The following is a 27,793-nucleotide window of genomic DNA, read 5'->3' as shown; positions in this document are numbered from 1 at the left end:
CTGCTGCCGCATCCCTTGTGCCGGCAGCGTGCTGTAACTGCGCGCGGCGCCTTCCCCTCGTGCCTCAGCGAGCCAGCCTCCAGAGCGCGGCTGTGCTACGGGAAGCAGCTGACCTCCCGCCCGCCGGAGGCGCTCTCTTCCGGCCCCGGGCGGTGCCGTTCTGCGCATCAGCCCGCCGCCCTTCCGGCCCCGCCGCCGACGCCCTGCAGCCGCGCATGCTCAGCAGCCGCCGCCGGGACCAATCTGCCGCTCAGCGGGTGAGGAGGCGCTTCCGACTCCTGTCAGCTGACAGAGGCTTAAAGGGGAAGTGCGGGCCGCGCGGACGGGAACGCAGCGCGGGGCGAGGACAGGTAGGGGAGGACGGGCTGCGGCTGCGGCGCGCGCCCCTCGAGGCGCGGAGGTGGTCTCGCCCCGGCCCCGCTCCCTTCCCGCGGCGGGGCGGGCGGAGACGGCCGGGCCGCAGCGCGGGAGCGCTCCCTCCGCTCCCCTGCCCTTATTCGGGGCGCCGCCGCTGACCGGGCGCCCTCTTGTCCCGCAGGGCCGCCGAGGGGCAGCAGCGCCGCGAGGCCGCCAGCCATGGCCGACGTAAGCGCGGCTCCGCCGGGCGGGGTGGGGCAGCTGGGCGGGAGCGGGGGCTGCGGGGGCCGTGAGGCGCTCCGGCGGGCGGGTCGCGAGTCGCGTCACGACGTTGTCTGTCCCCGCAGGACCTGAAGAGGTTCCTCTACAAGAAGCTGCCGAGGTAACGAGGAGCTCCCCCCGCGCCTCCCCCTCCGCGTTGTGTGCGGTGCTCCCGCCTCGCCCCGAGGCCGCCCCCCCCCCAGTAACACCGCCGCCTCACCGCTTCCTCTTCTGTGCCTGTCCCTTGCGCGTTCCTTCTGGAGGGGAAGAAGGATATATATATATATTTATATTTACTAGCAACTGTTCTGTTTGTAAATATTGTTCCTTTATCTTCTGCAGTGTCGAAGGTCTCCACGCTATTGTGGTGTCGGATAGAGATGGAGTGCCTGTCATCAAAGGTAATGGCAGCCACACCGCAGCCCTGACCCAGCAGCAACTGGGGAGTGTGCAGCGGCCTGTTGTGCTCAGTGCCACAACCGAGGGATTAAAGGAGACTCTCACTTCGGTAGTTTCTCGCTAAGCTTGATCTCAGCAGCGTCCCCAGCAACCACAGGCTGCAGGAGCTTTCCTCTTTCGCACCATCACTGAGCGGGGTAGGAAGAGCATGGGGTCCTGTGCCCTCAGTTGCCACAGGGCATCAGCTCCCTACACTGAGACCCTGGCCAGGCTGTGCTCAGAACTGACTGCATCCAACTTCCGCACGTACTATCTAATTCTTTCTGGGTTTGAGTACTGTAATTTTTACCCTATCTTGGCAGTCCTCATTTAGGATACTTCTGCAGTGCAGGTGAAGTGGTTTAAGATTACATAGATTCAGTGTTGCTATTCATTGGGGTTTGTTAGTGTCCCAGAGTACTTAAGCAGCTAGCAGAACTTGCACATCCCCATCTGCCTTCCTTCGGGTGGCTGTTTGCCGGCAGTCAGTTGCAAGAGTGGGTTCCACAATGCAACGTGTGGGACACGAACTGAAGTGCTGCCAGCACCAGCCATTAGGGAACTGGGAGCGTGCTGTGCCATGGTCACAGGTCACTTGCAAGACATTAAACAATGTGCTGCCTTTGAAGATTGTACTTGTTGTGAAAGTGTAGGTGATGTCTTACCTGTTCCTGACACCACATCTGCTTTTTGCATGGCACTGAGTGAGATAAGGGTTTGCGATGCAGTCATAGATACCATGTTAAAGCAAAAACTTTCTTGTTCTTTTCCAGTTGCCAATGATAATGCTCCAGAACATGCCCTGCGACCTGGCTTTCTGTCCACATTTGCCCTTGCAACGGATCAGGGCAGTAAGCTGGGACTTTCCAAAAACAAAAGCATAATCTGTTACTACAACACATATCAGGTGAGTGACCACAGCCTGGGGCCAGAGCTCCTCATGCATTAGCCTGAGCATAATGGGAGAGAGAACATGGTGTAAACTCTGCTAGACTTCCCCTTGGCTCTTCTTTGTGCTTTTTTTCTCAATTAAAGCTGGCTAAGTTACAGTATTGTGCTATTTGTTGAACTTCTCTTAAATGTTTCTCAAAACTGAGAAGATTGACTGGTTGAAGCTGGTAGTTTTCTGAGCAGCTGGCAACCAAGCACCAGCAGGTGGTGCTGTTGATGTGGTCTTCAGAATTGCTCTGAAGGGTTTATGTTCTTTTACAAAGGATATTTGTTTATTACTGACACACTTAAACAGGCGCATGCAGCTCACTTCAAAGTTAATCTTGCTGTAAGAATGACATCAAGGTAAGAAAACGCTGAAATAACTACTCACAATTCTTACAAACTGGGTATTTGTGTTTTGAAATCTTTTGTTATCTACCAAGCCTCTGCTCCTTCTCAAGCTTTAGGGGTTTTAAGAGCTTTTCATTTTGGCTGCTTAGCCTGCAGTACCTTGTTTTGTTTGGAAAATAGATGGGTGAATTAATTAGTTTGCATACAGGAGCAGGTTGCTTTGAGTCTCTTGATATTACTGGTTTACTGTGCTTAAAGCTGAAGTTTCCTGTTAGAGGAAGAAGAAATACTGCTTTAAAATAATAAGCCTGCCTGCTCTCTTGTTATCTGTAGAAAGGAGCTTCCTTCCACAGAGTACTCTGCAGCTCTTGAAGTTGAGTTAGATGTCAGGTGGATAACGCTACAGAACACAAGAGGGAAGATGCCAGGCTTTCCAATCACAGCTTTCTGCACTGTGCTACCACCTTTGTTAGCATGTTTATCTGTGACATCCAATGTGTGTCAGCTGCCGGCTAAACAGTGTTCTCTCTCTTGCAGGTGGTGCAGTTCAATCGTTTACCTTTGGTAGTAAGCTTCATTGCTAGCAGCAATGCCAATACTGGTATGACTTCAAATGGCTTCAAGTATTTGCAGTATTTTAAGCCCTAGGTGCTTTAAATATTTGAAAGTAAATTACCAGAGTTTTCTTCAAAGTATAGTAACTTTTCTCCTGCTTTGAACTGTGTCAGAATACTGTGAAGAGAAGGAGGGAGATGCGTGGGGGAAGACCCGTAGATTCTAGGTGACCTGCTGAGGTTATGATTCCGTTAGAAACGCCTCATTTCTCTTGTATTTAACCTTATCTTTGCTTTGCTATGTGAAGAGTATTTACTGCGCAGGCAATGACTGCACAGCACAAACGAGCTGCCTAGTCTTTCCATCAGCTCCAAGTTACGTTCTGCAGTAATATATGTGGTGTCATCTCCTCAGTTCTGCTGGACAGGGCAGTCCTTCAGCAAGGCACCTGGGCTGGTGTATGGGGGTTCTGGGGGAGGACGCTGTGAACCAAAGGGATTTAGTTCTCATGCAGCCACTTGGCTGTGCACGAAGAGAGTTGTGCTGCAGAGGGTGTACCTGCTGGGACCCGCGTCTGTATGCTCTGTGCCTTGGAGTGCTGCCTGGTGAGAACGAGCGAGTGAAGGGAAACATTTTGTGCTATGAAAAACCATTGCCGTGACTTGGAAGCTGCAGGTTTTGGAAAAGTGCTTCTCTGGTATGTTGTTTGATGGGTGTTCCATCTCTTGTCTCTTCCTAGGACTGATCGTAAGTTTAGAGAAGGAGCTCACGCCCTTGTTTGAAGAACTAAGGCAAGTTGTTGAAGTTTCTTAACCCGATGGTACAGTCAGAGTGCGGCGTCCATCTGCAGCCCAATGGACAGAAAGATTCAATAATCCTCAGACCAGTAACACGTCTCAAGATATATTGCAGCTCCTTAGTACACTAAGTAAAAGTAAATTGTACATAGTACTGAATCTGAAATGATCTACTAGTGTGTTGTAGGCGGATGTTACTTCAGACCACGCTTCTTGTATTGTGCAGTATTGGAGACCACCAGATAGCTCCCATGGAGTTTAACTCAGCCAACTTAGCCACGTTAGCACAGTGCTGTTGGCTCAGATGAGCAACCCACAGACCTTCTGCTTTACTGGGCACCAGGCATACAGTGGAGTTTATCCCCAGGCTGCCGCAGCTTACTGGAAAACAGGTAGACTGGTGTTAACAAAGATGTGGCTGAAAGGGCATTGCGAGAGCCTGTTTGCTAGCAGTGATGTATCAGTACAATCAATCAGTATCCCATCTTGGTGGTGGTGCTTTGGTCAAAGAATCTTGACTAATCTGGGTCTTAGCTGCATCCTGCTTTCATGAAGAATGCTTTTTCTACGAAAGCTGTTGCTTTAGGGGGTTTCCTAATGCCCACAGGAAAGCACATGAACCATGTTTCACTTCATGGGGTTTTTGTGTAACACAGTTGTGAAGTTCTCACGTCTTGTAGTCTTTGTGTGGATTCATCATGGGTGACACTCAGCTCATTTACCCCTTGGTTTTCCTAAGTAAATAAATATAAATAAAATGTATTTTTAAATGACAGAGCCTGGTCCACTCTTCTGTTGCACCACAATGTAGCACCATTTCTGTGCAGACAGTGGGTCTCTTAATGACTCATAAGCTTACAAAAGCCAGGAGCTTACAGGCTGGGAGCTAGACAGTGTGCATCTCAGTGGGGTTGGGTGGATATGACATCTTGTGTCCATACGTAGATGGAGAAGTTAGTAGCTGACTGGCTTCCTATTTATAGAATCACAGGGGCTCCAGCCCATGCCCTCCACCTCCCCCCTTTTCTCTCTTAGTCTCCTTGTGACTCTGGTGCATACATTCAAATCTAAAACTGCTAGTGTAAGGAAGCTTTCTTAGCAGGTCTCTGGCTAAGAAGACACACACCTTGCCCACCTCTGTGCCAGGAGTGAGGGCTGGGAGTTCTTTAATCCATGAAAGCTTCTGAGCAAAAATCATCAGTCAACCCTCTCCCATTTAAATTGAGCTCCTAGCTTGAGCTTTCTGTTGCCAGTCGTCACAGAGACACCTCTGGGTAACTGAGCCCCAAGGCATCTGTGTGGGTGCTTGTGGCAGAAATCATTCCTGTTTCATCCAGGGGCAATCTCTTGCTGTTGCTTCCTTCTCAACTTGTCTGGTGCCCTTGCCCTGAATGCTTCCTAATCCAACTGAGTGCTGGCACTTGCCGGCTTCCATCTGTGGCATCATGTAGTGAGCTTGTTTCTGATGTTTTGCAGCACGTGTGAAGAGGAAGGTTGCTTCTGTGATTGCACTTGGGGCTTTGTTCCCAAGCTGTTTGCACAGGAGAGCAATGGTATGGGAGAACATCAGATCTTTCTCCTGCTGACACTGCCTTTACTGCATGCCAAGTCACCAATGCTCTTTAACCAAATTGGAGATGCCAGTTGTTGATTGACATTTAAGGCAGAAAGAAGGACTAATGTATTTTGCAAAGATTCAACAATATAGTACAGAATTACAGAAGGCTTTTGGTAGTTTTATAATGACATTTTATTCAGAAAACAGTGTATAAAAATATTTACAAATATTTTGAATTTATAAGTTGAAATAAAATGCTATTCCTGACCAAAGCTGGATTTTCCTTCTGGTATGTTCTTCCAGTATGTTTTTCCCCTCTTCCTCTTCAGCTTTCTCACAGTAAAGGCATCTTCTGAACACTGAGCTGCTGCTGTGCATTGTCCAGGGGAGAGGTTTGCAAGCAGTGTTTCATCAGAAACGTGCCCGTTACAGAGAGAGGGGGTCTCCCTGCTCTCCCCCCTCTCCCAGAGGAGCAGGTCAGAAGGGAGGCCAGACCAGGCTGGCCTTGAGACCCTCCAGTGTGTCAAAACTTGCTGCCAAAATGTAATGTCTCTTTTCACTATAGCTCCAAAGTATAAGGCTTTTGCTTCTGAATTCTGGTGAGCCACAATGCTTACGTGTGCTTGAGTCTTCCAAAACGGGTATGGAAATTTTCATTGCTTATGTAGAAGATGCATTCTTTTAAACACACAAGCACATATATACGTTTTTTAGTGTATATCGTGTTTTCCCATTACCGCTGCTCATCTTGTTCAATTTAAAACAAGCAGTGCTTAATTCTAGAATGCAGTTGTGGATAAAACCTCTTGTTTTACAAACCAAGTTATCTGCCTGGGGGGAAAAAAGTACAAAATCCAGCTTGTTTTCAAAAGGGAGCATAGGGGGCCCAACTCAATGCTGCTAAAATGTTGGTGGCCGCCACCAGCAAAGCTTTCTGCTGAGCTGTCATCCACCCTCAGGGTCCTGTAGCAGCACACGTGCTGGGAACTAGCTGCCTGTTTTTCACAGTCCGGGTTTGTAAACAAGCACGTGTTTGTGACACTGCTTACCATTTCCTGTACATGCCATTTAAAACAAATGTTCATTCAAAGCCATAACTGTGATAGAAATCTAAACTGTACAAAAATATAGTTGACCAGAAGGAAGTGTTACTCATCCATCACCTTGAAAAGAGCCTTGAAATCCCAGGTTTAATTCTGTGGGTGGTAATATAGGTAGTATTTACAAAAATGTAATTGGCTCTGGCATCCTTCTTTTGGCTGAGACCCCGACAGGCCATACAAAAGTAATATTTAATGTTTCCAGAAAGGTCTAATTTTAAATAACAGGCTGAGTGTTCCAGTCTGTGCTGCTAACGGTTAGTTGTGGTGGAGCGTGCAGTAAGTTCTCAAGATGGCCCTGGATAACCACAGCAGTTTTGAAGTGACTACTTCTGTGATTAGTTAATGGGCGTCTGAACGATTGCGCGTTGCAGACGTAAACCGCACACATCAAACTGACGCTGTGATTTTGCAGTGGCCTCCATACACGACTCAGCAGCCTGAAAGCAGTCGGTCAGCTGTACGGATCCTCTGTGTGCACAGCTGCATGCAAACGTCTGCATGCGACTGGACACACGTGCATGTGCCCTCGGCAAGTAATGGAGACGTGGAACTGTCTTCCTGGGGTCAGATGCCTTCCCTGTGGTTGAGAGGCAATTCCCACCCATGGAGTGGAAGCATTAGGGGTGCAACTGGGAACTGCGGGCATTGTGCTGCTCCACTTGCTTCCGTATTTGTGACTAGAACAGAGAAACAACCCATTACTGTTTGTCTACCTGCACGTGGATGTGGGTGAGTAAAACCGAGCTAAATACTGACTTCTTTAAGGAAGTAACATTTTTAAGTCTTCTTGTTTCCTTCAGGACCCAACACGTGCGATCTGTGCTGTTCAATACTGTACACTATCTACACAGTGACAACTTTAAAGATGTTAAGTCATTGCTTCTTCATAACAAGCATAAGTATCAAAAAGGCATCCCAAAAATGTTAACGCAGGTTGGCAGGCTCATACACTTCATGAAAACTCCCTATTCCAGTCTAGTTGGCCTGGAAGCCAGAGCAGCACTCTCTCCATGCAGATACTGAGACCTGTAGCACTGGTGTGTGCACTGTGCTCTAGCACTGAGAGTTTATCACGGCAGTAGCACAGCACTGCTGCACAAGCCACACTGCCATTTAACAAGACACGCCATCTTACCAGTTTCCATCGCAGTATTTTAATCCACTCATCTGCTTCTATTCCAGTTTTTGCACACAGGTAGTACGTTCTCAGTGGGAACACTAAGCTGTAAATAAACAATTAGAACCGTTTCTTAAATTGCTAGAGCAAGCAGTAGTCCCTCCTGACACTGAACCCAGCTGGCCTGCACCACCACTGGCTGAGACAGAGCAGGGCAGCAAGGCTTTTCTCCTGTAAACGAAAGGTTGACTGGCAGCATTCACTGCCCACAGCTTGGGGACATGCTCCTAGGGACCCCATGGGGATCCAACTGCCAGCTGGACCTCACCTCACTAAGTTCCATACGCCTCGGTGATGATTATGTGCATTTCCAGGATTGGAAAAAGAAGTGCCCACAAATATGGGCCTGCCCTCTTCCTCCCCATCATGAAAAAAACCTTTTGCCAGCAGTAGTCTGGCATGCAGAACTGACAGAGGCTGCCGTCGGATTTCGTAAGATCAGGGCTTCAGGATCAAGGAAGTTTTCAAAAGCACCCAGTGGTTCCATTTGAAACTCCTGGCTACTCTGACCTCCCCAGTACAGTGCAGAATGCAACTTACTTACCAGAAACAGTTGACTCTTTCTTGGGAATAGTCAAACTGCACTGCTGAGCATTCAGTTAAGTCGAGTGCCCGAATTGGTTCTGTGGCCTTTAAAATAAAATAATTTTATAATGAGAACCCATGAAAATGGAATATAAGGCTAGTTCTGTTCATCTCCAGTGCACATGGACCTTTATAGGTGCTCTGGGTTTCTCTGAATACAGGCATAAAAGGTACAAGCACCCAAATCAGCTAACCAACATCAGTGCTAAAGCGGGAGGAATTGAGCTAAATGTAAGAAACAGTACAGTAGGTTCACATCTAGACAAGGGGTAGAGGACACCACTACTGCAGGAAGTCAGAGCTAGATACAGACTGCTAACGGTTCAGGTCATTCATTATAACATAACTGGTGCAGTAACAAATCTGGTATCCAGCTAAAGCTCACAGAGACGAGGAGATAGTTACGCATCTTATCAGTTCTAACCAGCTGTTGGAGATGTAATTAATTCCTAAGAGCTTTATAAGGCTGAAGCTGAGTGAAGAGGAAGGCAAAAGGAGAGCTGAAGTGGTGTGTGCATGTGGCTTTCTAGGGAGAGGCCTAGAAATGTTTGGGAGCAGGGATGCATGCACTTAAGAGTTTCATTCTCTCTAGGTGTGAGAGTCATTTCGATATGTTTTTCTTAATCTCACCGTGTTGAGCACCTTATAAGAGGTGGCTGAAATGAAAGAGCTGCTTGCTCCCTCACCAGCTCCTGTGGTCCTTCATCAGGCACGTGGAGTGTTTTCTCACCTTTCCTTACATCTTTCTCTGGTTCAATAGCTGGTAGTTATGCACTATGTTATGAAAAAGCTGTGTGTGCTGAGATGAGCTAATAAGTGCCAGCCCAGGGCTAGCAGTGAACTGTACAGCAGCAACAGAAGCATCGACAGCTGCAGGATTTGCTGGGAGGAGCCTGCATTTCTGACCAAGATGCGTTCTTGCTTGGTAAGTCACAAAGGCAATTCAAGAACTTGAGTGCTGCCCTTAGAAATGTTCCACTGGAAGTTTAATTCCAGGTGGCTTGAATTGAAATGAGCACTAATGGCAAATCTTATAAGTATTATATAGCTGTTTACAGATGGTAACGTTTGGAGTGAGAGGGCAGGTGTATACTGTTGTGTTAAAATCTGTAAGATGCTTGAAAGAGGGCTGGGCAGTGGCCAACAGTTTGGCTGCACTTATACAGGATCTTGCCCTGGAGGTACTGTAAGGGTGTGGAAGGTCTCTAAAGGTATTTCTTATTCTTTCTCAGTTTAAGTTAAAAATGGAACACAACTGCAAGGACAAACTTTTTTCCCAGATGCAATAGGTCAATCTTTGTGCTAGGCAGATTGCTAAGAATTATTTTATTATTTAATTGCAGTTGTTTACGTAAACTGCACAGCTGCTTGAACTAGAAGGATGAAATCAAGGAAGGCAAAACACACTTCTAGTATTTGCAGAAATACTTCAATAGTGCCCTTCTCTGTCTGTTAAAACTACCAATGAGAGCTGTGCCGATACCCTGAAATCCACTGAGCAAAGAAACAAAAAAAATGCACTGTCAAGAGCAATTCTCACTTGTAGGTAAGACTGATAGAGCACAGGAGACGATTTCTTAGCTGCAATGCTTATTAACTTGCTCATTAAGGTCATCAGCAAAACTCTGACTTGGAAAGGTCTGACCCTTCTAACAGTAAGGGAAGCTGTAACTTGGTAAGCTGTGATATATATATGCAAGAAGCCAGAGGTAGAAAGATCTTGCAGCTGACCCTGTACAGGTTTAGAGAGTAGAACTGGTGCTTACTACTTACTGTCTGGTCTTTGAAATATTTAAGTTCATTCCTATGCAGTGTAAACCACCTTGTCTTCCAGTTCTGAAAGATCAAGAACGGATGGTAATTGTCTTGTGAGAATTGAACGGAGCACTTCTTAGGAAAGAAAAACTTTTAAACCTGTTGACTTGCTCAGCATTACAGTTGTGCTTTGCTGTTCCTCCCCATAGCAAAATTCAGGCCAAGCCCTGCATTATCCCTAGCTTCTGTGGGCAGCTACAGAATAGAAGTAAGGAATAAGAGGGTTTCTTACCTTGACAATTCTGCCTTGTTTTACCAAATAGCCTTCTTTTGTTCCAAGCTGTGAAGTAACAAGGAAAAGGACTGGGGTTAGAGACTGAGCTCTGCTTCCATTTTCCACGTCTCCCTCTGCCTATACACGTAGATGGAAGAGCAGCCTGTTCTCAGGAAGCTTCCTGTAACCACTTGCTCTTGTCCTTGTTGCTGCTCCTCTTGCCCTGCTCCTCAACACTTGGATAAACACCGACTTTTGCTGACTCCAGAGACAAACTTTTCCACAATGCCTCTCTGTTCAAGCTTCTGGCCTGCATCTTGTCCACTAAATGAAGCAAAATATATGCAATTATGGTTGATTCTTAGTGAAGTTAGTTGTCTGCCTCTGCATGTTATAGCCAGAAGTATGTGGGGTTTACAACAGCAAATTACCTGTAGAAATCTCTCGTGAAATGCAAGAGATGGGTGAAAGAGAGTGCTCTCTTAGACTATCTCTTCCTTCAAGCAGCCACATCTTCTAAAGGGAAGACCTGTTACAGTCAGTGTGCTTGCTGGAAAAATACTTTTTGAACTGTTTTACTGCTATCATGAGTGACTCTGGCAGCCTGTGATTTCCCAGATACTCACTCTAACTTTCTGCAGAGAACTCACTGTGAGACTGATCACCTCTGGAAACTAGATAATTGTCAAATTTATTACTATTTGCTACAGGGGGGAGGGAGGGAAAGCCTTTTATTGGTTGTATAGGGAAGTGTCAAGGTTCTTTATATGGACTTTGTTAGCCTGTATTAATGTAACTCTTCCTCTTTAACTTCAAAAAGTTAGCAAGTTATTAGAATACTCTCCTCTGTGTTCTGAGCCACACTGTTCTGGACAAACCACCTGTCCCACTTAGATAGGAGTTAGGGATTTAAAGTCTCTAATTACTGTCCAAGTGAGTCACGGATATCAGAACAGATGGCTCTAATGGATATGAAGATGTTCTCTTGTTTCTCACACCAGGAAGCCATAACTTCCAACATGACACAGCTTTTTTCTAGGGCTGAGAGGCTCTTCGCTCTCTATTTTGGGTGCAAGTCTGTGTTAGAATATAGCAAGCCATCTTTCTGCTTTAAGATGAGATGATTATAAAGTAATAAAAAGTCCAAATAAGAAAAATGCTAAAAACAAACAAATCAAATAATGTACCTACCAGAATACAGATACATTTACTCAGTTGTACCACACTCAGTTTGGGGTTTCCCTTTCCAAATGTGTCCCTACCTGTTTCTGAATATTTTTGAATATATATATATATTTCTATGTATATATCTACGTATTTTCAAAAGCTTGCTTTTTAACTGATATAAGGAATCAGAGGTGCTATCTCCTTCATTCCAGCCTGGACACTGCTGAAGGCTTGCCAAAACAAGGGTTTGCTGCGCACCCTGACACAGTATTGTTGCATACAGCCTGACCAGTGCTGTCAGAAAAGCATAATACTTCTCAATTCTGTCTTTTGAATTTGTTTTTCAATTCTTGATAATGTTGCTGGTAAGAATGCATTTTAAAGGGAAGATAACACAGGAGATATAAAACCCTTTATATATGCTTTGTTTAAACGTCAGACTCACCTTGGCCTGCTGCAGACAGCACAGACAGTTTCAGAGAGAACAGCTATGAAAGGCTTTATTTGTTTTTAGCAAGTCTGCTTTGCCTTCTTTGGCGAAGACTTCTTGTATTTCAGAACACATACGGTGATGAATTATCAGTGTTACTCTGCAGTTCACTCCAGCAATCACACTAAACTCAGGCCACCAAACCCCTTTCATGCCAGAAAGCAACTTACTGAGGGAGCATTTGGAACAAGATCATTTTCTGTCCTTCCTGTCTGCATTGCTGTGTGAACTCGGACAGACTCGTAAATAGACGGCTCCTCCACTTTGTGTGGATAGGGATGCTTCAATACAATTAAGGTTCCTGGGGAGAAAAAGAGCAGGAGTGAGGAAAATGGCAAGACAGTCTTAGAAAGTAATTGGAAGTAGCTGCCTGCTTGTAGAATGGCTTACTTTCCTAAAAACTGGAAAGTTGTAAGAGCTGATAACTTCCCTAAGATCTTGGTAATACTGCCTGTACAAAGGCTGCATTCACAACAGTGAACCTATTACACCGCTCCTCCTAGTGAAGAACCTCCCTGAAACGGGAACAGCTATACCTTCTCATCTCATTTTTAAAAACATCACAGCATACTAAATGCTGCTACATTAGCATTTTATGTTGGTACTGTTAGCTGTTAAGCAGGAAGAGTGCTAGAGGTGGTAAAGACTTGGACTTGAAACTTGCAGGTGATTTGAGTAACTTAAATATGAAATAAGGTTTAAATTATATTTTGTAATATGAAGGGCTACAAAGGGAAATGGAAGCATGATTTTTTTTTTTTTTTTCCAAGTAACAAACTGATACCTGTTTGCAGGCACATGGGTATATGCAGCTATGTTCAGCTTGCAATAGGTCAAAAGTCAGAACTGGTTTAATTCTCTCTGGTCTTGCAGGGGGAAAAAATGCTTTACCATCAGTACGGAAACAGACACACCCCCTCACCAGTCTATGAAAATTACTCCTCAGCTGTTGCATAGACTCAGTGTTATTGTATGTACATTGTAGACAGAGATCCCTGCTGCTGAACTGGCCGGACTAGTTTAACATCTGATATTGTATCTGCTTTCTATTAAGTTCCCCATGCCTTCTCTCCGCAAAAGATACTTGTACAGAGTCATTTGGTGCCCATATAACAGTAGTAACAGATTCTACTTGCTGTTTGTGCATGGTATCTAAGAAGGAATAAAAATTAACCACATGTTAGGTTTGCAAGACTTTTTTTTTGTCTGGGTAGCAATTCAAAGCTTTTGTATGTTTTCAAAATAACTTAAGGAAAATGGATAAACAAAGCAAACAGGTAACAACAGCATTCTGACCTTTCACTTTGAATAAAGACTGAAACACAGAAATACGACACCAAATTGTTTTCACATTGTTAGTGAATAGCTTCAGCTTGTCAGTCCCAGAAACAGAATACAGTAGTCTCAATTTCCTTGTAAGTATCTGCCCTTCAGGAAGAAGTGCATGCAGAAAAGAACAAAAGAACCACTGTGCTCCATGGAAGAGTTTAAAGTTTAAGTACTGGCATGGTGTATCTCTTCACATACAGAACTAGCTGCAGTGAAACAAAAGGTGGATGGAAGATAGTGGAAATCCTTACATATTTTACCTCACTGTTGCTGTCTTATCAAACCCCGCCCATAAGAAAGGTGGAGATGAGAAGTACTCACGCTATCTTGCTTTGCTCTCATTCCTGACCTCAATCTTTCTCTATAAAAATGCTTGTAAGAATAACAATGGGTAAGAAAAACTGGTCTAACTACCTTCTGCTCATGCCTGACTTGCACAGTGAAACCTTCCTTTCACTGAAAGGAGGTGTGTCCTCAGAACTTCTGGCTCTTTGGCAAGCCTGCTGTATGCCCCTCTTGTACTGGTCAGTCTGCCATGATGACACTTGGCTGAGAATGGGCTCTGATGAGCCCCTGCCCTCTTCTTAGTACACATCAGTTATCACCACACAGAGTGCTGGCATTCTCTTCCTCTCTACTGTTATCCATACTAAGTGAAGGTAGAGGATTTCTTGATGCGATCTTCAAACGCCCTTTTCCTGCTCCGTAGTATGTCCAACTTTAAATACATTAGAGGTTTCACAGAGCTAGAAGAACCTGGTTAGGAGCTTTATGGTGGCAAGTGAGCCCATCATTCGGAAGTGTTGATTCTGACCACAGAGATCACGTAACACCCAAGCCTCACTTACTAGTGCCTGTAATACACGCAGTGACGGAATGGGGAGGTACAAGCCATGTCATCTGGAATCTCTACAGAGTTAGGCCTACAGGTGTATGCCTGATTTTGCAGGAAGCATTTCTTATTGGTACAAAAAGTAAAAATACAAACTGTTCTAAGCACACTTAGAAACAAGAGAATGCTCTGAAAGACACAAGTGCAATACTGAATGTAGCACTGCATTATGTTTGTAAAATATTTCATAAAGCAACCTTCAAATTTAGTGCTTGTGATCCACTTGTGTTAGATGAGCACTGGAGCTTATTTACTTTGTGATGTATTCCACCTATTGCATGTGACAGCTAGCATTTAGCTGGTCACTTTCAGAGGAGTACTAATTATGTATGAATTACTTGCATACTCTGTTTCCACGGCATACTAAAATTTTTGGCACTAACTTGTACTGACTTACTGTCAGCTCTCACCTTTGAAGCTCAATGTAAAACTGGCACTTTTGTGCTAACATGCGTCTGTTTGAAAGTGGAAAGTGGAGCATATCGCTTGATTGAAGAACAGTGGAGCAAAACAATTTCAGGTCCTTTTTCTACCTATTCTTTTTGGAAGATTTTAACTTTATATGCGAACAGCTATTTTCTCACTAGCTAAACATTCTTCTTTGGTCTTGTCCTTTATAAGAAGGTTCTGCTCCACCTATTACGTGTATGTTTTCATGAGCTTTGTTGGTTTCTCAGAGAGAAAGCAGTGTGTCTCTAGCCAGCAAAAACCCTGTATGGTTGCATGTAGTTCATTTTCAGCATACTTGAAAGAGTTTTTGAAGAGGGATATCTTAGATACCTCAGGTTAACAGAGATTTGAATTTCTGAAGAGGAACAATTCAGCAACAGTTCTACCTTATAACACATCAAAAACTCCTTTTACTCAGATCTGTGTGAAGCATGACTACAAGCATGTTTGTGAAAACGCAGAGCTCTGCTTACCTGTTTCACTTCCAATTAAAGGTTGATTTGCAAAATGCATGACTAATTCCTTCAAGCTGGAAAATTCATTAAATCCAAATTTGAGTGAGGTTCCTGTATATTCAACATGAAAATGTTTCACAGAATCTTTTCCCCTACAACAGAAAAGGAAAACTTGTACAGGACTTGTAAAGGACGCTTGGCATGTAAAAGCCTTCAACAGTAGCTTCTACTACAGAAATCTAGCACAAAATCACAGTCCTGATGGTTTGCCTCTACTATTAAGTACTTGCTTTATTTTTCAGGTGTCATTCCAATCTCACTCTCTGCTTTGGTTGAACAACGAAGGCTTTACAATTTGGCTGCTCTGTCTCTGTCCTCAGGGTTGCACTGTGCCGGGCACTGTCAAACGTGAATCAGGGTTCTTTTACTGTCAGAGAAGTAACATTGTTTATGCAAGCTGGTGATATTTAGAGAAGTGTGCAAGGCTTCACTTCCTGGAAGGGTACTTATTTTAACTCTACAAGTCAGTGAAGCGCTTAAAGCAAGCATCTTTTCTGTGAGAAAAAGTGACTTCTGTTAACATTACTAGCATCCAAAGCAGTCCAGAGAGAAGTCTGGCTCAGGAAAATGCATGTAGCAAATATACTGATGAATTTTGTGGAGAAAGGGGGCTTATAATGTCTTTTCTAATGTTTACTGACACTTCTACAGGAGATTGTAATTTCAAACTGGTATTTATACTTAAACAATAGTTAGAACGTGTCACTGTAGAATATGCCTAATAATCTCTTCTGTGCTTTGTCTTACCATCAGCTCAGACACAATGCCTGCAAGAAAAGTGCTGATGCTCTAGCTAACAGATAACTGCTGCAATGGTTTGTTGCAATTACAGGGTCTTCACCTTCATCTAATTTCACAGGAAAAGCAGTGTTGCAATTAGAGCAATTTCTACTCTATTTCATTCTACTCTAGTTCCTTTCTAAAGTTGGCTAATTTAGCTGGGAGATAGGGTTTCAGGCACTATGTGATCTCTCTCCTTGTCCTCTTCTTACAGCTGTCAGTTAAAACCCCAAGGGATGTCTCTTACAAATGACAATGATGACTGGTGAAGTTTCTTGAGAGGCAGAAAGGGAAGTAAAGGAATTTTAGGAGATAAGAAAATGAAAGCTGTAATTTCTAAAATGGCTCTTCCTGCACGACATCAAAATGAAACTGAATTGCTTATTCCAAAATGAAGTTTTAATATTAAAAATTTAAAAAAACAATGATGCAGCAGAAAATAAAGAAATAAGTATTTCTATGGAGCTGTACCACCACGAAAGTAGTGTAACAGAGTAAAAGACCAACCTCCAGACTCAGGTCTGGAACACTCTGCATACAGCGATGCAGTGAGCAGCTCTTGATCCTCACTACAAGAGCTGAACAGCAGATTGGAATTGGCCTACAGTAGACTTCTCTAGGTATCATAAGCCTACAATTTGTTAAAATGGCAAGTATATTTTTACTAACGCTTCAGCTTTCATCTCCTACTAAAACAACTTCTACTGTGTTCCCAGCTACAAGGGTTGTGAATAACCAGCATCACTGTACATATCCAAATGATCTTAGTTTAAAACGTTACTGTGATTCCCCAGAGCTGTAGTTCAGAGGCTCAATATGAGGCAGAAATGAGCATGAATGCAATAGCTTAAACATTCACTAGAGACTTAATATATCATACAGTTGGCAAAGGTTATGAAGGATTTAAGTCTGGTTACCTCGATGCAGCTGACAGGCAGCAACTACTTTGTGTCTAATGCACCTGTCTCTCATGTTGCCTGCCTAATACATTGTGGCTTCTCTGCTTCTTGGCTTTTTAAGGATTCCTTCAATATGACTCAGTAGTGAATTACTCACGATAGGCTAAGTGTGCTTTGTACTGGTTGTGTCCTGAACTGACGTAAACTGCTGAAATTCTGACCAATTCAACAGCCTTATTTCTGTAACTGGGGAAATACTAATACTACCTGAATCAGTTGTACACTACTGGTAAAAATCAAGTCTTAGCCCAGACTGGAGGAGTAAAACCATCCAGTAAATCACCGGATTACCTGGATGACAGTTTCAGTGATCCAGAAACTGTAAAGTTGTAATCAATAAACTGTTAAGTTTACTCTCTATTTATGACTCTTTCTTCACTGTAAAAGTTTCTGACATCTATCAGGTGTCTTTTTAAGCTCTCATTACTGTCATGCAGATTTTTATCATGCAGACAGAATATCTAAACCAATTCACGACATACTTTTCCCAGTAAGATCAGTTCATATTTTGGAAAAAAAATGAGAGCCCTTTCCAAATCTAGTGCACGTTCGGAGTTTTTTATTCTAATGTCATTCAACAGGACTACATCATTAGGAACATATATTCAAATAGTTTGGGCCCTAGAAAGAAATCCAAAGATCATATCAGTACGTGAGATGCAAACACACACGGGAGTAAGAGAAGAATCTAAAGTCAGGTACCATAAGATAGATGCCTCTGTCCATACCCTACCTTACAGAGAGGGAATACAAATCTTCCCTTTCGTTACTCTTCCTTAAGAGATAGCTTCCATCCTTCCCATTAGAAAGAAGCAGGGCTTCTGCTGCATGTCGAGTAAGGTTATAATGATACCACCTGGGAAGACACAAGGGGTGTAAAGCATCATTCACTCTGTTCTTAGCTGACAGTTTCTGCTGAGTTTTGGAGCTGAGTCAGAGAAAGAAGCAGCGCTGGAACTAACTCTGTTACAACTGAGTTATTCTTCTAACAGGCAAACACAGGTTGCAAAGAACTGTGCCCCTTTCAGCAGGCTTCTTTTGACAAGCTTACAAAATGATCTTTGTTGTAACTATGAAATTAGGTTCTTCCGCATTTTACAAAGAGCTGACTGTGAAAGTACCAAGAAATTACTCAGATGTGCTCTAATAAGGTGAAAACAGTTCTGGGGGTATGCAGGACCCTTTGTCTAATTTCAGAATCTCTACTTCCTGATATATCTACACACTTTAGCACACTTCCTCTTGTGGGGCAAACAGGGAACACTTGGAAATAAAAACAGAAAAAAAACTCCTCCCAAGCTCTATTTCCCACAACTCAGTTCAACTGCACTGCTAATATCTGCAATTAAGCAGATTTGCCTAAACTTGACACTTTCATTTGATGCATAACCTTTCTGGAGGAAGGAATGGAGGGGGGAAGGAGGTTAACCAACAGAATCTGAAGTGAGAATTTAGGAACATTGCCATCACTGTCACTCAGCTGTGTGTGATCTGAGCAATGCAACAAAGCACTGAACACTTACTTCATTTAACCTCAATGAAAATTCACTTCATACATTTTTAGGTATGAAAAATTCAATGAGGAATCCACATGGAATGTTCTGGGGAAAAAAAAAATGTGATGAAGACCACAAAATGCTTCTTACAGCCTTGTTTCTGTCCAGACCGACTCAGAACAGAAATGTCTTATTTCTTTCAATAGAAAAAGATCTCATTAGAACCATTCCTGAGACTGGTCACAGAAAAAGGGATGTGGCTATAGAAAGCTAAAGCCCCAACCCTCTAAGAGAGGCTGTAGGCAAACAGTAACAATGACTACATGTACATACACCAGAGCTTCTGGTAGAGGAGAGAATGCAGCACCTTTAATACCCTTCCCCTCATCCTTATGGGACTGGTGCTGCTTCCCCATCCCCTTCCTTTAAAACTGTGCGCCTGTAATTGTGGGGGCAAAGTCATTACTATTTCAGCTCTTGAAATATAGATCGGCTGATGGCAGAAGTTGGATCACAGCACTTTCTGATGTTCATATCGCAACAGTCTTCAAATCGAAATGATGTGTAACTATACGCTCTTTCTCCTTTTCTGTTCATCAGAAGTTGCCACTAATCTTGGCATCTCCCACAGATGTTTACCTCTGAATTTAGATGGCTGCCTATCTGAAAGGCCAGCTGGTTGATAAATGGCTTTATGAGAGATTTCAGACTGCTTCCACCCTGTGGAAGACAAGATCCACATGAAACTCAATACAGGCAGAGTATTGCTGCTTTGGCTCTAGAACGTGCTCTGTGGACCATCTACACAGCAGCATAAAATAATAAGTATTTAAAGATCAAACTGTCATCCTCTGAAACACCTGTTAGCCAAAATCCGCTTTAGGATTAACTGCCCAAGTAAGTAACAGTCAAAGGTCAGATCTGTTCTGATGCGATGAGGATCATATTGGCACCCAGGGTAGGCAGGATCTACAGCTGAGAAGATGATATTGTGTTTTGAGTGCAACCTCATAATGTGTTTTCTCTCTCTTCTGTGACGAAGTAACATTCAGAAAATCTGTGAGTGGTCATTTTCATAAAGAAGGTCATTTGTAAGTGTGCTATTATTTCCAAGAAGTCTTCCATGAAGAATTTAAACTAGAAGTCAGGTTTATAAAATGTACTGTTTACACGTGCTCTCTTTGCATGCAAGAGTGACTTAATGACATTCAACCACTGAAGGGAGGAGAAAGCCATACCACCCACTTAGGAAAATAACATTTAGCATAAAGTAGATATTTAAATCTGCTGAAAAAAGTTGCATCGCTCTTCTTACACAAATATGCTATTGCAGACAAAAATCCCTCAGATATTAGCATGGTTCTCTTTTTCAGCTTTAAAAAGTGAACGTGAAGCAATAACATGGCTCCCAGTGTCAAAGTGGCTGTCTTCCTCATAGCTATTGTTTTTCCTTGTCTATTGTCACAGATGGCTTGATCAGTAACAACTGTCAAGTTACTTTATTCTGCTAAGAAAATGGACATTCAAAAATTGTTCCAATCGTACGAGAACAGGTACAATTTAAAAATCACATTGAAAATTAATCATTTGCACACAAACTAGCAGGGAAGTAAACACAAGAAGATCCTTCTGTTCTCCTAATCAAGCCTGTCGGATGACAAAAATAAAAGTAAGTAACACTAAAAATTAACCCTAAAGCCCTGCAGTTAGATACTACTAGATGTGGTTCAGCTGAATTTAAGTATTTGTTGGGAGACTGGGGCGGGGGGAGAAATCCATCAATTTTTCTTATTAAAAAAAGTCATGCTAACCTGGTAGATTAGCCATCCGATACCAAGAGAACTTCTAAGGCAGCTGACTGAAGCTCAGTCTTTGTAGGTATCAAGGCAGGGAGACATGGCTCATTATAAAGTGCAGTTACCCTTGCTTGAGTTTTGTTCTGAATGATACTTGGTGGAGGAAACCAGATAGAAAATACACTATAACTCTACTTCTCTGTCTACTTCAAACAAGAAATTTGTTGAATTTTAAAAGTATTGCAAATATCCAGCTGTTTGAGACCAGCAGGAAGCTCCACTTCCAAAAGCTGAATTGTCTTGTCAGCTCTTCCTTTTTGAATCACAGTCCATGTATGGTACATTAGGCTCTCTCCAAATGTCCTTCAAAAAGTCATTTCTATTTGATTCAACTTACAGAACTTGTACCTACTACAAAAGTATCTACTACAAAAATTCCAGGAATATGTTCCATACCCTGATACTTGTCAGACTGAAAATCACCAGGAGTGAAGAAATTGTTTGGGGATGCTGACACAGAAGCCTCACTATGAAGAAATACAAGGGGAAAGAGGGAGATCTTTTTCCACGCTACTTCTGCTGGGTGTCCCTGGCTTTGCATGTCCTGTCTCAAACTGGTACATCTGGAAGGTTTTTCTCCAATTACTTCATTTATCTAATCAAAAATCCTCCACGCTCCACTCTTCGTTTTGGCTTCCTTGTCATCAATTTGACAAGTGATTTCAGTTTGGGTATACAACTGCTGCCAGAGTCACGCGTCAGTTCTTGTTCCTTTAACTTTGTCCTAAATTATGTTAAGCTCACTACCCCATGCTCAAAAGCTTTTTTTTTTTTTTTTTTTTTTTTGGATCACTGGGTGATCCTGAAGAATGGTGCTATTCTTACTGGTCTTCAGAGTGGAAGCATCTTCCAGACCTACGGACAGCATGTCTTAAAGCAGGCTTGCCACACTACTGAGATTATCTTTGCTTCTCTTTGGAAAATATCATATTTCCAGAAATTAGACTACTTTTTAGATTAGATCATATCAATGACAGCGTAGGAAGGGCTTCACTGTCACTGTCAAGATGAGGGGGGATAAGAACAGAAACAGTGCCCCAGCAAATCAAAAAACATCCCAGTGCACAGCCTGGTCCTAAGTATTTGCCTACCTAGGAACCAGTGTGACTCCCACTAGGGAGAAACTGGTGGCCACAGCACAAGCTGTGTCTGTATCACTGCAGCTATGCCACTCATTGCAACCCCAGAAAAGGGTGTGCTGACATGACAACCTCTTTTTGTTAAGATCTGTGTAGCTAATGCAGTGACTAGAGCTCTCTACGTCATGGTGGTAATCAGAAGCACATTGCAGCAGTCTTTCGGGTGGGGAACTTCCTCTTCAGATAAGAACACCCTCTTCAAAATGTTTATTTATTCTTCAATAACTCAAAATATATTGAAGAAAAATGTTACCAAAACTTCATTCCTATGTCCCCTACAGATCAGTTTTCATGCATGGTATCTGCCTTTTCCAGTAATGCTGTTGGCAAAGCAACTGCCCAGGGAGGTGGTGGAGTCACTGTCCCTGGAGGTGTTCAAGAAATGTTTAGATGCTGTACTGAGGGACATGGTTTAGTGGGAAATACTGGTGATAGGTGGACGGTTGGACCGGATGATTTTGGAGGTCTTTTCCAACCTTGGTGATTCTATGAATTGTATCAATATTTCTTCTAAAACACCTCTTTTCAGCCCTTGTAAATAGGGGCTGGTGAATGAAGCTACAGCCACCATCATGAGGATTAACTTTTTAACAATACTGGAGTACACAAGAAACACACTCATCTGTGGTTGACCTAAGGGTAAGTGTTGAGGGACTTGGCTAACCCTCTTCTCTGTCATTTCTGTATGCAAACTGCTGAACTGAGTAGAAGTTCTCACTCGTCCTCATCGTAAGAATTAAAGATATCTAACAGCAGTAGTAAGCACAGCAAGAAGTTTTGGCTGCCATTTGTTTTTCATGTCTGAAGTGGTGCTTAACTCTGACGCATGCTTCGCTGTCAGATAAGAACAGTAGGCAGATGTTTGACTTATTTCTTGCATCTTTATCTGATAATGCTCTTAAGTAGTTATAGCCTGGATGAAGTTAGACACTCCGTATGTTTGGCTCACTCTTGTAAAAGTCAGGCAATTTCAAAGTTCCTTCTTGGAAACGGGAAGGAGACTCTCAGTGTTCAGCTGGGTTATCCTGCGGATAGCATTGTGGTTGTCTAGGCTGCAGGTGCCAAGCAGAAACGCAACAAACTATGTCACTTCTCATTTACCTCTAAAAGGGAACAAAGATCATTAAGCTCTTCAGCAAGTGGAGGTGATCTTCAAGTGCTCTCAATAGGACTTAATTCCTATATTATTCAGAACAGCTATTTAACCTTTTTTTTTTTTTTTTGATGGTGATAGATATTGGCAGGTTTCGCACATTTTAAGGTATAAAAAGTATCCTCTACCATAGCAAGTTGAATTTTCTTACATTTCAAAATTATATACCAGTCTCAAAGAAGTATTCCCATTCTTAGTTTAAGGAGTAGTACACTGTACTGCTTGATTTATCTCTTTGGCTGTACATTATGCTCTTCACGTGCCTTTTCTCTGAAAGTGACTCCATAAAATGGCCTCACTGGCTTCTCTAGTCTCTGCACACTGAATCTCAGTAACTTCCAGATCGAATGTGTCAAGTTTGTTCTTTTTTTCCCCCCTAGTCATAAACCCTAGAAATATTAGCTATCATCTTAAAATCACCTACAAAAGGGTGAGAATGCCAAGAGGAGTTATAGGTGGCAGGCAACCAAAAATGGTGTTTATTAGAGATCCTTTCCATGTGTCACACTGAAACTTAAATGTTTCAACGTGTTACACCTAATCACACGCCCATGTGAAGTACTTTGGCGGAATAAAAGGGTGCCATGTCATAGGAACGATAATTAAAAAATAGAAATATGAGGAAGTGACTTCAGTGCATCCAACCTTAACGTTCATGTCTTCTATCTGCAGGCTTTTTCTAGTTCAGCTTCTGCTTTTCACTTCTATTTTCTCACTCCGCTCTCCCAACTGACTTTGTTCTGATTTTCACCCACTTCTTTTGCCAACTTTCTAACTGTTTTAATTTTGCTCTTGTTTATATTAGAGATACAGATGAAGAAAAAAACCTTCTGACCACTTGCCCTGTCCTGCTCATATCAGTTCCTCCACCCAGAACTAAATTTTATCATAATCTGATTTAGGCCTGTGATATAATTTCTTTTCTCACTAAAGCCAAGTATGAAGAGTATTGTTCAGTCATACAAATACCATCTGTTGCAGTATTGTCAAACCTGGAGCATAAAAGCTGTGCTACAAGAGATGAGAAAGAACACTGAAATTACAAAGAGAAGAATGCTACAAAAACTTTTCCTCCTCCCCCATTCTTTTCACTCCTGAAAGACAGAAAATACACTAGCATTGCCAAAGCCATGAAGAGACTGAAGGTATGTTACCAAACCAGCCTGTAATTATTTAGATGACCAGACAGTCCACATTCTCATCTCTTGCACAAATACAAGAAACACAATGTGGAACTCCCCAAACTCATGTTATATGTGACCAGCTACATGAGGTTCATGCTGCAATATAAAATATTTTAGCAATAAATGCAACTGGAAAAAGGGCTGACTTCCAGACATATCCATGGAGACTTCATAAGGAGAATCACAATGTCAGTTTCCTTTTTCTTATAACCAATATACACGTCTCTTGACAAACTTCAAAACTCCCTTTTAAATAATGTTTGTATGCTTAGGGAACAAGTTAATGAGGTAACGTGTTTTTAAATAACATACATTCCAATTTTGATCTTCCTTTAGTTGTTGGTTCCACCTATAAACACCTTGACAGTGGTGCTAACAGTATTCTGGATTTCCACTTTGAGCTTGATTATCTGTCCACTAAACCTCTCAAATAGCATAGAGGGCTCTAAATAAACAAGCCACCATCTTCCCTCAGACTGACTGACTGACTGAAACAGTTTAAAACAGAGAAGAAAAAAAAAGCCAACTCCATCACACTCACTCTCTTTTGCTGTGATGAAACGGCCCAAAAAAGTTCATCTTCATAAATACTGAGGCTCTTGAGAACAGTGATATAACTTGATAAACAGCTGCAGATATGCCTAGATTTCTCAGTGATTATGATTATCTCTGCAGATAACTTGGATTGTTAAATTTATTCATTGATTAGTTTTTTTTGTGACAGATGGTACACCCCTAGCAGGGGAGATTAAGATGGGGGTTTGAGTATATTGACTTTATCTTCTCCCTCCTGCCTTGCTCTCAACAATGTAGTAATTACAGTGTAATTACAGCAGCTTTAATCTAGACAAGCCCAGCAAATACCAGATCATAGAATCATAGAATCACAGAATGGCCTGGGTTGAAAAGGACCCCGAAGATCATCGAGTCTCAACCCCCCTGCCAAGTGCAGGGTCGCCAAGCACTAGACCAGGCTGCCCAGAGCCACGTCCAGTCTGGCCTTGAATGCCTCCAGGGACGGGGCATCCACAACCTCCCTGGGCAACCTGTTCCAGTGCGTCACCACCCTCTGTGTGAAAAACTTCTTCCTAACATCTAACCTAAATCTCCCCTGTCTCAGCTTAAAACCATTCCCCCTTGTCCTATCACTATCTACCCTCACAATCAATCAATCCCCCTCCTGTTTATACGCTCCCTTCAAGTATTGGAAGGCCACAATGAGGTCTCCCCGGAGCCTTCTCTTCTCCAAACTAAACAAGCCCAGTTCCCTCAACCTTTCCTCATAGGAGAGGTGCTCCAGCCCTCTGATCATCTTGGTCGCCCTCCTCTGAACTCTTTCCAAGAGCTCCACATCCTTCTTGTGCTGGGGGCCCCAGGCCTGGACACAGTACTCCAGATGGGGCCTCACAAGAGCCGAGTAGAGGGGGACCACCACCTCCCTCTCCCTGCTGACCACTCCTCTTTTAATGCAGCCCAGAACATAGTTGGTCTTCCGGGCTGCCAGCGCACACTGCTGGCTCATGTCCAGCTTCTCGTCCACCAGGTCCACCAGGTCCACCAGATCCTCCAAGCCTAGCAGAGTGTCAGATAGGTTTTGTACTGTATACTCATCTGCATGGCTGTCAACTTTCCATTTTGATAACCAGCTTATCTGGTAAACTGAGGTTATTCTGTCACCCACCTCTTTCCCATTAAAGTGCTTCCCATATCACACTTATTCAAATCTCCTCCCACTTCTTTGAATTTTGCACAGCAAAGAAGGTCTAAAATAACCCACTCCAGTTTGCCCCAAAAAACATACGAACGTCAAAGCTCCTCATTTGAATTGAGTCCTTTCTCTGTTGGTCTTTGTATGACAATGACAAATATTCCTCACTAGAACCAGGTCTCAGTTGTGCTAGATATTATGTTGGGTGTAAGGGAGCCCATCACTGTCATAGCATCAGGTACCAATTTTAAGGGAAAAAAAATTGAATGTTTATGTCTGGGGAGTGAAAAAGTACTTACATTTATATATTTTAGATCATGTTTGGTTTGTGAGATTTTTCTTTTCCTCTTTAGAAAAAAAAAAAAAGAAGGAAAAGAAAAAAAGAAAATAAAAGTCAGCTTCATACTAGAAAAAAAATTATTATTTAACCATCTGAAGGGAGTCCTTGCCTGGCATCGCTTATTCAGTTTTAGTTCATTTAATTCAATGCACTGTGTTAAGCGGATGGTTGGTACTTTATAGTAGGGTGAAAAGTTTATATTTTCTCCTAAAGCAGAAATAAAATAAATAAGCTTCAGCTTTAAAAATGCATCTTGGTAGCTTTCTCACTCAGTTGTCTTTTCTTCCTTGTACCACACTGGGCTGCAGTTCTACGGGTCCATCTATTAGGATGAACTTTCAAAGAAGCAAAGCGATCTATATGCATAGGTCACTGGTTTAGATCAACTCAAGCCATCTAGTCTAAATGAACAGAAGTTTAGCAATTTGCAATCATGTTTTCCATAGCAGCTGCAACTTCAGTATTTTTTTTTTTTTTCAGTGCTGCTCCCCACTCTCCACTTCTCCCCATCTGTGGCAATGCTGTCTGTGGAAAAACTCCCGCTAGCCTTCCTGGTGTGGAAAGCAAAAGTAGCTGGAGCTGCCAAGTGCCATGTCACCACGCCAGTGGTGGGGAGGGAGCAGGATCTGCTGCAACGTGTGGCCTTTTTGCTGCTGGACTTTGTTTTGGGGTGAGGGTGGCATCTTTCAAGGGGCCAACACTGCCTGCAGCTGAAGCATGGGTGCCCCAGAGCAGCCCAGTGCCTCCCGGGGTGTGGTGCTGGGTGACCAGCGCCCAGCCAGGCTGTCTGCCAGGGCCGAGGGCACCCTGAGAAGGGGTCTGGCTCTGGTGCTTCCTTGGATCCTGGATGATACATGGCCAATGCCTCCAAAAATTCTCTTCCCTCGTCCCACATGGGGAGAACATCACAAAACACACAGTCTCCCTGAAGGAGGGGAATCTGTCACATCTTGAAGGAGCTACAGCCCCCTGGTTATGTTTGAAGCACCTGCCTGCGCTCTTGATTTTTCTAATTATTGTTTATTCTTCACGCTCACCTGCTGTGCGCCAGCATCCTCGGCCTCTCCGTCCCGACGTAGGACCGGGCGCTGGCTCTGCCCTGAGGGGCGCTCGTTAGAACACGCTGCTGTCCGTTTACCGCCGGGCGTTACGAATGAAGCCAGACCTACAGCTGACCCGCGCCGCACCCCGCGACCGCCATTTTGCGCGGGTACCCCCGCGCCCCTCCGCCGCCCCCCGGGCGCGTGTCGGGGAGAAGAGAGCCGCCATTTCGCGTGCGGACCCCCGCGCCGCCACCGCTTACCCCAGCGCCTGCAGCTCTTCCTCGAGATGGGCGCCCGGCTCCCGCCGCTGGGTCATCGTCCCGCCACGGGACACCGGCTGCCCGCAGCCCCCTCTGCGGGGCGCTGGTAAGTGCGCGGGCGGTGCCTCCGAGCGGGTGCCGGCCCCTCAGCGGCCGTCTGAGGGAGAGCCTGCGCGGGGTGGGGCGGCTCTGCGCGGGCTGCTCTCCAGTGGTGGGAATGGTTCACTCTCGGTTTCCTGAGCTCTTTCGCAGTCGTAATTGCGTGATAACTGATTTCTACCGCGATCGTCATTCTTTTCCATATAAATTTTAGAGCGATCCTGCTCACTATCTCTTAGAAACAGCAATAGGAAGGTTGTGTGGAAGTGTGCCAAAAAGATAACGTCTAACAGGGAATGAAACATTGTTAGATGATGGCTGAGCTCTGTGGATGAGAAGTGCCTTGGTGATAGCTACTGCCTGTCTTTCCGAAGGGTTAAAAGAAGATGTACTGCGTGCCAGAGGTTATCTGTGTTCCCTAATACTTCGTGGCAGTAATTATTGTAGCTCTGTCAAATTCTTATTTTCATTAAACTTCTTTGACAAAAAGAAAAAAAAAAGATGGTCTCGGGGGTTTAGGGGGAGGTCCAGTGCTATTTATTTTCCAGTCACACACACTAAAGTTTTCACTGCATATCCAGCACTGAAAATAAGTTGCTTATAAGTTGTTTCTAGTAAAACTGATATTCAAAGAGGACAGAACAGTGACTTATTTTCTCATAAATAGTCATTTGAACTAAAATTAGTTGGGAATGGGCTCGATAAAAGCCTCCTGCTCCTGATGCTCTCAGTGAATTGGTTTTACAAGAGCTTTTCTAGCCTCCTGAATGGGAGAAGCTCCATGTTTTT

At 43.6% G+C, this 27,793-nt stretch overlaps 2 protein-coding genes across 4 annotated transcripts; one reads left to right on the top strand and one right to left on the bottom strand.

The window, feature by feature from the left end:
* On the top strand, window positions 201-4,467 carry LAMTOR3 (late endosomal/lysosomal adaptor, MAPK and MTOR activator 3). Of its 2 annotated transcripts, XM_021393328.1 has the most exons (7): window positions 249-350; window positions 539-585; window positions 705-739; window positions 961-1,019; window positions 1,830-1,963; window positions 2,878-2,941; window positions 3,635-4,467. In XM_021393328.1, the coding sequence occupies exons 2-7, from the start codon at window positions 577-579 to the stop codon at window positions 3,706-3,708; spliced, it is 375 nt and encodes a 124-aa protein (XP_021249003.1). In that variant the 5' UTR covers window positions 249-350; window positions 539-576; the 3' UTR covers window positions 3,709-4,467. The 2 variants fall into 2 exon arrangements, with proteins under 2 accessions (XP_021249002.1, XP_021249003.1); XM_021393327.1 differs by lacking the exon at window positions 539-585 and having other exon boundaries at window positions 201-350.
* Window positions 5,425-27,037, bottom strand: DAPP1 (dual adaptor of phosphotyrosine and 3-phosphoinositides 1). Of its 2 annotated transcripts, none has more exons than XM_021393325.1 (9): window positions 26,906-27,037; window positions 17,460-17,582; window positions 14,946-15,079; window positions 11,972-12,102; window positions 10,163-10,210; window positions 9,889-9,951; window positions 8,075-8,160; window positions 7,489-7,576; window positions 5,425-7,030 (listed from the first exon to the last, which is right to left on the bottom strand). In XM_021393325.1, exons 1-9 carry the CDS (start codon window positions 26,959-26,961, stop codon window positions 6,971-6,973), a joined length of 789 nt encoding a protein of 262 aa, XP_021249000.1. In that variant the 5' UTR covers window positions 26,962-27,037; the 3' UTR covers window positions 5,425-6,970. The 2 variants fall into 2 exon arrangements, with proteins under 2 accessions (XP_021249000.1, XP_021249001.1); XM_021393326.1 differs by lacking the exon at window positions 26,906-27,037 and adding an exon at window positions 26,640-26,881.

The sequence above is a fragment of the Numida meleagris genome, chromosome 4 (genome assembly GCF_002078875.1).
Source record: "Numida meleagris isolate 19003 breed g44 Domestic line chromosome 4, NumMel1.0, whole genome shotgun sequence".
NCBI lineage: Eukaryota > Metazoa > Chordata > Aves > Galliformes > Numididae > Numida > Numida meleagris.
This window is presented reverse-complemented; position numbering and strand designations above follow the sequence as displayed.